Below are 12,106 nucleotides of genomic sequence, written 5' to 3' on the forward strand. Positions count from 1 at the left end.
ATGGGCCAAACCTCAACAGAAGGTAATCTTGATGAGACAACCTTAGCACGCCTCATCGAGATGCTTGATGAGAATAACTGTTTAGCCAAGCTTTTCCGACGGGCACGTGACTACTACGAAGGCAGCGGGCAAGAGTTTAATATAAGATTGCTCTCAGATAAAGGGAAAGGTAAAGAATACGATCTCCCAAGTACGAGTGAGGTCGCAGGCCTTATCGTAGGGGATATGTCATCAACAATTGGAGTACGAGATATAGTGGTTCAATTCCAATCTGACACTTTGCAGCAGATCCGTGACGACCACCCTCTGTACATGAGCCTCCAATATCCTCTTCTCTTTCCACATGGTGAGTATGGATTTCACCCCCCAAATCTCATTACATCTTGAGACAGGCACCTCGAAAACAAGGCAATTCCTGACGATACGCCAGTACTACGCTGCTCAGATATAGACACGTCTTAACCAGGGGATGACATTGGTTAAAGGGGGCCGTCTCCTCCATCAATATGTTGTTGACGTTTATACGGCAATCGAAGAAGATCGGTTAAGGTGGGCCAGAAATAATCAAGATGTTTTGCGAGCCGAGCTCTACAGTAATGTACTCGATGCTGTTAGCAAGGGTGACACTGATGCTAAAATTATTGGACAAAGGTTCATACTGCCGCCAAGTTTCACCGGCAGGCCTCGATACTTAGTTGAGAAATACCATGACGCGATGGCTATCTGCAGAGAATATGGGAACCCGGATTTGTTTATCACAATGACGGCCAATCCTAACTGGAAAGAGATTAAAGAACATCTTGAGATATACGGTGGAGACTCCCCCAATGATAGACCAGACATTGAATGTCGTGTCTTTAAGATGAAGTTAGATCAGCTACTGAAGGATTTCAAAAAAGGAACTTTCTTCAAGCCATACACTGCAGCTCTCCCCAGAATAGAGTTTCAAAAAAGAGGCCTCCCTCATGCACATATATTATTGTGGTTTGGAAACTCATCCAGAACACCAAGTTCGGAAGAGGTAGATGAGATTATTTCAGCCGAGCTCCCAAACAAAGAAGAAGACCCAGAAGCTTATAATTTAGTGACAAAACACATGATCCATGGTCCATGTGGTGTCATTAATCCGAAGTCACCGTGTATGGAAAATAATGCGTGCACAAAGAAGTATCCTCGGCCTTATAATGACAGTACTTCGATTGACAAATCAGGGTACGTGTTATATCGTCGCCGCCGAAATGAAAATGAGTCCGTGGTTAAAAATGGGGCAACCCTAAACAACACATTTGTTGTACCTCATAACATTAACCTCTTAAAGAAGTACGAAGCTCATATCAATGTGGAATGGTGTAATCGTACAAGCGCAGTGAAGTACTTATTCAAGTACATAACCAAGGGTGTTGACAGAGCATCCGCAGTTATTGAAAAAGGAAATACGGCAACTACCTCTGACACAGTTGAACCAAAGGAAAAAGTGATTAAGCAACGGAATGAGATCCAAGAATACATCAAAGCCCGGTCTTTGTCAGCTTGTGATTCCATGTGGCGGACTTTCGCATTTCACATACACAAAAGAAAGCCGTCCGTTGAGAAGCTTATCATTCACTTAGAAGGCGAGCATAACATCACCATTAAAGAAAATGATAACCTCGGCCGCGTAATCCGCAAACCAGGTATTGAGAAGACAATGTTTACTGAATGGATGGTATTATGCAGAAGGTCAGCATTTGCACGGACATTAACTTATGTGCAAATACCAGAATATTTCGTCTGGAACAACAATTCCAAAGTCTGGTCTGAACGTAAGAAAGGGAAAACCATTGGGCGAATTGTGGCTGTCCATCCATCAGCAGGTGATCGATACTATCTGAGGATCCTCATCAATAAGATTAAAGGTCCTAGAAGTTATGACGAGCTGAAAACTTTCAACGATATGAAATACCCAGACTTCAAATCGGTTTGCCACGCACGAGGCTATTTGGACGATGATGTTGAATGGCTCGAGAGTATGTCAGAGGGTGCTAGAACAGCCACCCCATACCAACTCCGTGATATGTTTGTCACCTTTCTAAACACTTGCTTCGTTGCAAGCCCCAAAAGACTATGGGAGCACTCATGGAAATCAATGAGCGAGGATATACTCCACAAGAGGCAAAGGATCTTAGGCCACACAAATCTGGAGCTGGACGATGAGACCCTTGAGCAATACACGTTAATCGAAGTGGAAAAGTTGATGCGCATGCAAGACCGTTCTTTAAACGATATTAAAGAGATGCCTAAGATCAAACATGTTTTGCTAAAAGAATTGGGGAACAGTTTGTGGAACCAAGAAATGGATTACAATGTTGCCGAAGAAACGATCAGACATGACAGTCAGTACAACTTGCTTAACGCCGAGCAGCGTGCGATTTACGAATCAGTCATAGACTCTGTTGACAAAAAGGATGGAAAACTATTCTTTGTACATGGCGCAGGGGGCACAGGAAAAACATTCCTCTATCAAACCATCATATCCAGACTTCGCTCAATGAAACAAATCGTTCTCCCGGTTGCTTCTTCAGGAATATCCGCATTGCTACTACCAAACGGAAGAACAGCTCATTCACGCTTTAATATTCCTTTGAAGCTCGACGAAGATAAGCTCTGCAACATCAAACCAGGTACGATGCTCGCTGAACTCATTGAGAAAACGGACCTCATAATCTCGGATGAGGCACTTATGACGCACAAACATGCCTTCGAAGCACTTGACAAAACTTTGAAGGGCATAATGTCTATGAAAAACCCACACGCAAAGGATCAAACTTTCGGCGGAAAAACGGTTTTTTTAGGTGGTGATTTTAGACAAATCCTTCCGGTAGTTCCACAAGGGAGTCGAGCTGATACCGTCTTAGCTTCGATATGTCATTCATATCTATGGAATTTCTGCCACAAGTTCCCTTTGAATACAAATATGCGAGTCAACCAGGACGAAAAAGAGTTCTCCGATTGGCTTCTCAAAGTCGGTGAAGGTCGTCCAGAATCAGAACAGGGAGACGAGGACGATGGCTACCATGACCAAATGGTAAATATCGATCCAACATTGCTCAAAGAGACTAAAGAAGAGTCACTAAAGCAAGTTGTCGATGCAGCGTATGGTGATACCAAACAAATAGAGGCCTCCCAAAGTTCCTACACCGATAAAGCTATCCTAACACCCCGAAATGATACAGTCGATGAAATCAATGCGTATACAATCTCCAAAACCACTGGAGAGTCAAAAGACTACTACAGTTACGATAGCTTTGAGGTTTCGGAAACTCAATCTAACCAAAATGATACACTATACGCCATTGAGTATCTCAACTCGATGGAGTTTCCAGGATTGCCTTCCCATAAACTCAATCTCAAAGTTGGAGCCCCGATTATGCTTCTGCGAAACATAAACCAAACAAAGGGATTATGTAATGGTACCCGTATGATCCTAACCCACATAGGCGAAAGAGTGCTTAAAGCATATATAATTACTGGTTCCCACATTGGAAATGAAGTTTTGATCCCACGAGTAGTCCTCTTGCATGGGGATACACAGCTACCCTTCACTTTACGTCGACGCCAGTTCCCTATCAGATTGTGTTATGCGATGACAATCAACAAAAGCCAGGGCCAAAGCTTAAAAGAGGTTATCCTATACCTTCCTAGACCGGTCTTCTCGCATGGTCAACTCTACGTGGCCCTCTCACGTGTAACAAGCAAAGCAGGACTAAAAATCATCAAAGGCGAAGACTCACACAAACAAAAAGTGAAGAACATAGTCTACAAAGAAATCTTCAACCGCCTTCATCCACATGAGAGTAAGTAAAATTCAAAACTAAGAATCTCATGGAAGATTTCAAAGTGGTTATCTATCTAAAAATTCATATCTATCTACTATGCAGCACTCGAGGTACCACCAGAAATGAATCAGAACTAAAACTCCTTCCGTGATGAAGGTTACCTCAGTACTTACAAGTACGTCTCCCTACTTTACTATCTAATTAATTGATAACTAATACTAATCTATGTTCACTGATATATTTAAAAATAAATTGCAGGTTCCCCAACACGGAAACTCCTTCCCTTCAACCACCTACTTCGTCAAAAGTCCACCGTCTTATTTACGTTTTTTTCTTCTATGTTTTAAGACATTAACATCTGCTCTTAATAATGATAAGGACAATTTTGCTTCTACACATAATTTATAACAAACTAAAATTTTAAAGAGTTTAAGATTATTTTTTTTTACAACTTTAAATACATTATATTACTCAAACAACCTGATGTGTTAATCGATTTTTGCCTTTAATATGACATACACTGTTTAATTTAAAATAATGTATTGCAAATAATTTCATACAAAATAACCCGGGCGTAGCCCGGGACCGCCTCTAGTATAGATAATGTGCAAAAACATTCAAAGTTGACCCGCTTCATTTGTTATTTTTATAATAATCTAACTTTTGACCTGTCGATTTCATCAATTAAATTTACTCTTAAGGAGAAAAGCCAACATTTGCTTTTAGATTTGTTTTAATTAAAAACTCAGAGGGGGTGGGTGGGGGACAGTTTAAAGAGAAGTAACAAACATTTATATATTTTTATTTCCAAACTGAAATGATAACTTAAGAAAACAACGATCTCAAGATCATCAACAATATAAAATCAGAAAATGTAAAAACCTTGTTTTGACATATATATAGCATCATTAAAAAAAAAATCTTTAAAATCTAACAGCCTTGTTTTGACATATATAGCATCATTTTGCAAACACTAACTAAAAATAATGAAACTGTTTCCAAAAAGAAAAACTAATAATAATGAAACTAGCACTTTGTGGTGTGAAGCGTAAACATTACAAAACATCTTTAATCGGGTACACGCATAGGTTTTTAGTGTTTACTTTAAATTTCTTACCCAAAATGTTTCACACAAGAAAATATTAGTTCGTTTTGAAAATTATTATATTTGAATTCTAGTTGCAATATTTCGTATATTTACCCCCTATTATTTCTTGTTTTATTTAATCACGGAATATTTTTTTTGAAACTTTTAATCACGGAATATTTGTTATTGTAATTAATTAAGTACCGGAAAATGAGCATACTAAATCATAGAACTCTTCTATGTTCTATATATATATATAATGTTGGTGTTGCTCTCTGAGCTGTAATAGTTGATAGCTCCAGAGAAGAATAGACAAAAAAATCCTTACTCAAGTAGCCCACAACTCCGAAATTTAGATAAAACATAAGAAAATTAGGTTACTGTTTATAAATACACACAGTACAAAGTTGACCTTACATTGTAGTAATAATATTAAATGATTTTCAAATGATAAAAAAAAAAGCGAGGATCCAGAGGGGAGTTGTCACTATTATCAAGAAAACAACTTAAGGGTATATATATAAACCTAACACCCGAAGCTTTAACATAGATCCAGCAAAATACTCGAACAACAAAACAAAAGTTAAAAAGACATGAAACAAAAACGTTACTTGGTCGTCGTCTTCTTTGTCCTTTTCAGCTTTCTCCTGGTATAGCTTCTTCTTTATATGAAAACCCTAACTAATCAAGATCTGATTTATACATCTAATATATATATATATATATATATATAATATTTGTTATATTTGTTGGTATATAGTTTGTGAATCTGAGTGAAGGAAGATCAGGAGGAGTTGCAGAAGAATATTGGAAGAAGATGATGAAGGATGAGCCATTACCTGAACCAATCAAAGATCTTCTTAACAATCCATTTAGGACAGGACAAGAGAGGTTCGTCAAAGATTTCAACACCAAGTCTATCGTCATCATCTACCACAATCCTAATGTATAATCAATTAAAATCATATAATTTGGCTCTGCGTTTATGTATGCATCAGTTTACACATGCACCATATAAGTGTGTATTAATTAAGCAAATAACACATGCTTGAGTTGTTGTAGACTTATACAGTTATACTTACTATAGTTTATAGTGAAGAAATGTTAACCCTATGCTTCACACGTTGTTTGTTTGATATATCAAAAACCAATCTACTGTGTGTATTTTTTCTCTCTTTTTCCTATATTTTGTGAAGTTTGTGTAATTAATATTCTTCTAACATTGAAGTTTATTTAATTCTATAGTAAGAGTAATCTCAAAACAACATCTCGAGGGATTTTGTTTTTCCTTTTCTTGAAACATAAAAGAATATTATATTCAATTTAAGATTTGTAATGTTTTGATACAATTGTGATATCGTGATATGGTGTCCAGAGTCAAGATCAATCAAAATAAGTCATCCTTAAGGTTACAAAGTAAAAAAAAAACAATTGTATATTTCATAAATGTTAATAACGTGGACACCACCAACGGTTAGTGATATCGTGTCAAGAGACAAAATCAATCAAAATAAGTCATCCTTAAAGTTACAAAGTAAAAAAAAAAAAAAACAATTGTGTATTTCATAAATGTTAATAACGTGGACACCACCAACGGTAAACAATGTTCAAAAGAAAAAAAACGTTGAATGTAGAAAAAAGAGAGATCCACAATATACGACCACAAACACTGACCAGTCCAATTCAGTTTTTTCACTTTTTATTTATTGTAATTTACCGCAGAACAACAAATTTACAATATGGTAAAAATCCTCAACGATAAACTGGTGGCAGGGCTGTTACTTGGTTGGGTGCCAATGGGTGTGGTCCACTGTGTTGGACGGGTAATGGGTAAGCCCAAATATTTCATGGTCTAGTTGAGCTAAACATCAAGTTTGCCCATGGACAAGTTGGGTCAATCGTTTTGGACACTAGGCTAACCGGTGAAATAAAAAAATTTAGGTTTTCTAATATTGGAGAAAAATCGATTGAATCGATAGGTCTCTGCTTTTCGATTCATCTGCGATTTTGCGATAAAAATCAATCTCTACATCTCGATTCGTCTTCTCCGGCCTTGATTATCTTAATCTGAACCAAATTTCTCTATTCTCTACATTTTCTTTACGTCTAACTTCTTCTTCTCGGTATATGCATTTCAGGCATGCTTCATGATTCGATCTCGGTTTAACTTGTCATCCATCTCGTTATGTGTTGTGGGTTTCGCTTCGATCTTATTCTCGAGTTTTAGCTTCGATCCATCTCGGTTTATCTCGAGTTTAGCTTCGTTCTAATCTAGACTTTTAATGAATCTCGTTTAACTTTTGTTTTGTGAATCTGTGATGAATCTCGTTTTTACTCTTGCTCTGATGATGATGAAGAATCGTTTAGATTATAAAATTCATATATATCGTTTTGTTTTGGATTCAAAAACACGAGGAGTTGTATGAAAATTGAAGCTCAAGTTATCTCTTCGATATAGCCGTTATCTCTGCAAGATTCTTGTATTATATGTGTATCTCCTCGGTAAGTTTCGAACCACTCCTTTGTATGATGATGAATCTTTAACATTCTAACTGAGTAGTATCGATGAGTAGCAATGCTATGAGCCTATGATAACTGATTATTGATGAATCTCTAGAATCTCGTTTGCATAACTGAGTAGTATCTTTATGTGTTAATTGAGTAGCAATGCTATGAGCCTATGATAACTGGTTATTGATTATGTGTTGTGGGTTTTGTGTGTTCATGTTTCTGAGATTCTACTTAAGTTTTATTTTCTTAACTTGAGCCAGTCTCGTTATGTGTTGTGGGTTTTGTGTGTTCATGTTTCTGTTTTCACAGTTTGCTAATACTATTCAATGTATCCTTTACAGATTGCCTTCACTTGCTACTTTCCTCGGCCTTCTCTTCAGACTTAAGGTATCAATGTATTATTTCTCTTTGATTGACTTAAAACTAGTTTATATACCATGAGAACTCTCATTTAAATATTTTTTTTGTTTCAGAAAATGGAAGCTGTAGACTTGAACGATGATGGTCAGAATGATGTGATGGATGAAGTTATAGAGATATCAGAGGCTAACAGAGGCACACAACCAAAACAAGTTCAGTCACGCCGTAGAGTCTCTAGGTGCTGGAGAAAGTTTACTATAATTGGAGGAAAGCTGTCTGATGGTACAACTAAGATCAGATGCAACCTTTGTAGAAGGGTTTACTTCTTGAATCTTCGTAGAAATGAAACCTCAACTCTGACTCGTCATATGAAGGTATGTCCAAAAGCTGTTGGAACACCTAAAAGTAGTTCTAGGAATGTGGATATGATGGTGTTCCGTGAGATGATAGCTATGGCCATTATAGAGCATGATCTTCCTTACAAGTTTGTAGAGTAAAAGAGGATTAGAATGGCTTTTACTTATGCTAATTCTAGTACTGAGTATTGGAGCAGAAACGCAGCAGCTTCTGATGTGTTGAAGATTTATTAAAGTGAGAAGCAGAAACTTAGGAAGGGTATGTTTGACAACATGTCTCTGGAGGGCTATTACCATCGTAAGATATCTCTGCTTGACTGCGCATTACATCGATGCTGAATGGAATTTGCAAGCTAAAATATTGGCTTTCACCGCTTTTCCTCCGCATCATTTTGGAATAGCCATTGCTATGAAGCTGATTGAGCTGCTGAAGGAGTGATGACTGGAAAAGGTCTTTTGTCTCACTGTAGACAACTCTTCTTCGAATGATAGCATGCAGAGTATCATGAAGAGACAAATGCACAAAGATCAGGTCTGCGGTGGCGAGTTCTTCCATGTACGATGTTCAGCACACATCCTTAATCTTATTGTTCAAGACGGCTTAGCAGTGATTGGAGGAGCTTTGCAGAAAATCAGGGAGAGTGTCAAGTTTGTTAGAGGATCCGAAAGCAGGGAAAGAATGTTTTAAAACTGTGTTGAAACAGTGGGAACCGAGGTCGAGGGTGATGAAGGTCTGGTCTTAGATGTAAGCACATGATGGAATTCTACTTTCCTTATGCTTTCTAGAGCTATCAAGTTGAAAGCTGCACTAGGTAACTTGGCGGATGTAAAACCGAGTTATGTGAGTTTTCTCTCTTATTCTGAGTGGAGGAGAGCATAAGTGATATGCAAGTTGTTGAAGCCATTTTCTGAGATTACAAATATGATTTCGGGTTCCTCATACCCAACATCAAATTTGTATTTCAATGAAATTTGGAAGATTGAGTGTTGGTTGAGAGCTCATGCCAATTATTTTGATCCTGTTATTTGTGAAATGGTGAAGTGTATGAAGCTCAAGTTTGAGAAATATTAGGAAGAATACAGTGATATCCTTGCAGTTGCTGCAGTTTTGGATCCAAGACTGAAATTTCACTTCTTAGAATGTTGTTTCTCGGTTTTGGATCAGTCTACTTGTAAGAGAAGGTTGGCTAATGTTTGTTCAAAGATCTATAAATTGTTTGGAGCTTACAAAAAAAACCAGAGAATTAGTAGTGCTGCAACAACTTCACAAGGAGAAATACCCGATGTTCTAGCCGGTTATGGGGTAAGTTATGCTCTGTAGTCATTTCTGATAAGTGTTATGAATTTCTGATATCATATAAGTGATGTTTAACCTGGTTTTCATGGATTCTACGCCTTCTTTTCTCAGAAAGCTGTTGGCAGTGGAAAGTCTGCTCTCGACATATATCTGGATGAGCCATTGCTTGACATGGCCGCTTACAAGAAACTGAATGTGTTACAATACAGGAGAGACATCTCAGCTCGGTTCAAAGAGTTGGCAACAATGGCACGAGAGGTTCTGAGTATACCCATACCAACTGTTGCTTCAGAATCTTCGTTTAGCATTGGTAGTAGAGTCTTTAACAAGTACCGGAGCTGTCTTTTACCTACTAATGTCCAAGCCTTGGTCTGTACAAGTAACTGGTTAAAAGGGTTTCCAGAAATGGGTCAGTGTTGCTTATAATCTGTTCATATAATAAATTGATTCAGAATCTTCAAGAATTTTTTTTTCCGTAGGTGATGAGTCTGTTGAGAAGACAGAAGAGGAGAAAGAAGAAGAGGATAAAGAGAAGGAGAAAGAAGAAGAGAGTGGAGAGTCTATAGACTTGACTTGAGGTATGATCTCTGCACTTTACTCGTTCAATATTGCAAGTAAAACTCGTTTGAGTTTATAGTGTTGATGAGAAGATCATTTTGTGGTTGTATTAAGTATAAGAATCTGAGGTTGAAACTTCTTTTTTCTTTGTTGTTGCAGGCTGCAGAAGATAGAAGAAGAAAGTGGAGACTGGAGAGTCTAGAGACTTAACGCGAGGTATTATCTTGTACTTAGCGTGAGTCTAGTGTACTTTTGGATAAGATATTGAAATGTTCATACTAGAGAATTAACTACCTCACACTGATCTTGTCATTGTTTACACACTGATCTTGTCATTGTTTACTTATTGAAGTAGCATCTGATCTTGATTTATAGATGTGATCATTACATTTAAGCTTTGATAGTAAGTGAACGTTTACATTTGTGAATCACTTATGACTGGTAAATACATAGGTTAAACTTGATATTCTGATAGAGTCTTTAGCAGATTGTGTTTTTATATTGTCATTGTTTGAATCTAATGTGATTTATAGAAATGACGCTTCCTAATAGATAATGTGTTATAAAATAACTTACAATTTTATAGTATCGAGAAATTTAAATAATGGCAAAATTTTATACCCGCAGAAAGGAGGTAACACTGATATATGATAAATATACGATTGAGAGAGTTTATTATAAAGAAAGAAAAGAGAGATGAGTTGCGAGTTAAAAATGATTGAAATCGATCGTTTATATAGAAGTAAAAAGTAGAAGTTACTATGCGTGCACAATGACGGTGGGCTCCACATGATTTATATTCACGTAACTTTTGTCAAATTTGGTGCGTATAATTCTAACCTTATATTTCCTCACGTTTGTAACACTCTCCCTTGGAGACCAGTGTCACTATTTCTTCTTGCTTAAGGTCTTTATTGCCTCGTTAAAAACATTTCTAGGAAAACCCAATGGGAAAAACCGTAGTTAGGTAAAAAAAGTACAACCACATAAGCTCCCCCTCGAATTAGCAGTCATAAATCATTTTGATGATGCATTCCAATGTTATGGACATGTTTTCTAAATACTGAGGTAAGAAGTGATTTTGTGAAGAGGTCGGCTGCATTGTCGCATGATCGGACATATCTTACTTCAATCTCTTTCTTCTTCTCGAGCTCTTGAGTGTATGAAAAGAACTTCAGATGTATATGTTTTGTTCTATCGCTTTTGATATATCCTTCCTTTGTTTGAGCTACACATGCCACATTATCTTCATATAGAATAGTTGGCTCTATATTTTCGTCAATACCACTGCTTGAACAGATGTGCCGGCTTATTGATCTTAGCCATACACATTCTCTACTTGCTTCATGGAATGCGATGATCTCAGCATGATTTGAAGAAGTAGCCACGAGTGTTTGTTTCTGAGAACGCCAAGATATTGCAGTGCCTCCAATCGTGAAAACATATCATGTTTGCGATCAGTCTTTGTGTGGATCTGGAAGATATCCTGCATCTGAAAAACCAACCATTTGACCTTTTGAACTCTTAGGATAAACCAAGCTTAAATCAATGGTCACTTGGAGGTAACGAAAAACATGTTTAATCCCATTCCAATGTCTTCGAGTTGGAGATGAGTTGAACCTTGCCAAAAGATTTATAGCAAATGATATATCATGCCATGTACAATTTGCAAGGTATATCAGCGCTCCAATTGCACTTAGATATGGTACCTTCGGACCAAGTATCTCTTCTTTCTCCTCAGGTGGTCGACATGGATCACTTTCAATATTAAGTGACCTAACGACCATCGGGGTGCTAAGAGGAGTTGATTTATCCATGTTAAATCGTTTCAACACTCTTTTAGTATATGTGGATTGATGCACAAATATACCATTTTGTGAATGCTCTATTTGTAGGCCAAGACAATACTGTGTATGTCCAAGATCTTTCATCTCAAATTCTTCTTTGAGATAGTCTGATGCCTTTTGTATTTCCTTTTGAGTTCCGATAATGTTAAGATCATCCACATATACCGCGATTATTACAAATCCGGATATTGTTTTCTTGATGAAAACAAAAGGGCATATATGATCATTCACATATCCTTCTTTTGTTAAATGATCACTGAGACGATTATACCACA

General features: G+C 37.2%; 2 protein-coding genes across 2 annotated transcripts; both read left to right on the forward strand.

Annotated features, from left to right (window-relative positions):
- Positions 1 to 3,841, forward strand: LOC106431501. The gene is made up of 2 exons (XM_048762617.1): positions 1 to 346; positions 486 to 3,841. Exons 1-2 carry the CDS (start codon positions 1 to 3, stop codon positions 3,839 to 3,841), a joined length of 3,702 nt encoding a protein of 1,233 aa, XP_048618574.1.
- A 1,457-nt stretch (positions 3,842 to 5,298) lies between these two features.
- On the forward strand, positions 5,299 to 7,525 carry LOC125590695. The gene is made up of 2 exons (XM_048764386.1): positions 5,299 to 5,552; positions 5,663 to 7,525. Exons 1-2 carry the CDS (start codon positions 5,496 to 5,498, stop codon positions 5,852 to 5,854), a joined length of 249 nt encoding a protein of 82 aa, XP_048620343.1. The 5' UTR covers positions 5,299 to 5,495; the 3' UTR covers positions 5,855 to 7,525.
- Positions 7,526 to 12,106: the final 4,581 nt, after the last annotated feature.

The sequence above is a fragment of the Brassica napus genome, chromosome C7, assembly GCF_020379485.1.
Source record: "Brassica napus cultivar Da-Ae chromosome C7, Da-Ae, whole genome shotgun sequence".
Classification (NCBI taxonomy): Eukaryota; Viridiplantae; Streptophyta; class Magnoliopsida; order Brassicales; family Brassicaceae; genus Brassica; species Brassica napus.

Excerpts from the sequence above, each read along its gene's own strand:
- LOC106431501 (XM_048762617.1), top strand. The coding sequence starts at position 1 with ATGGGCCAAACCTCAACAGAAGGTAATCTTGATGAGACAACCTTAGCA. Across the intron at positions 347-485 it reads TCCTCTTCTCTTTCCACATG|GGGGCCGTCTCCTCCATCAA; the intron begins GTGAGTATGGAT and ends CATTGGTTAAAG.
- LOC125590695 (XM_048764386.1), top strand. The coding sequence starts at position 5,496 with ATGAAACAAAAACGTTACTTGGTCGTCGTCTTCTTTGTCCTTTTCAGC. Across the intron at positions 5,553-5,662 it reads TCCTTTTCAGCTTTCTCCTG|TTTGTGAATCTGAGTGAAGG; the intron begins GTATAGCTTCTT and ends GTTGGTATATAG.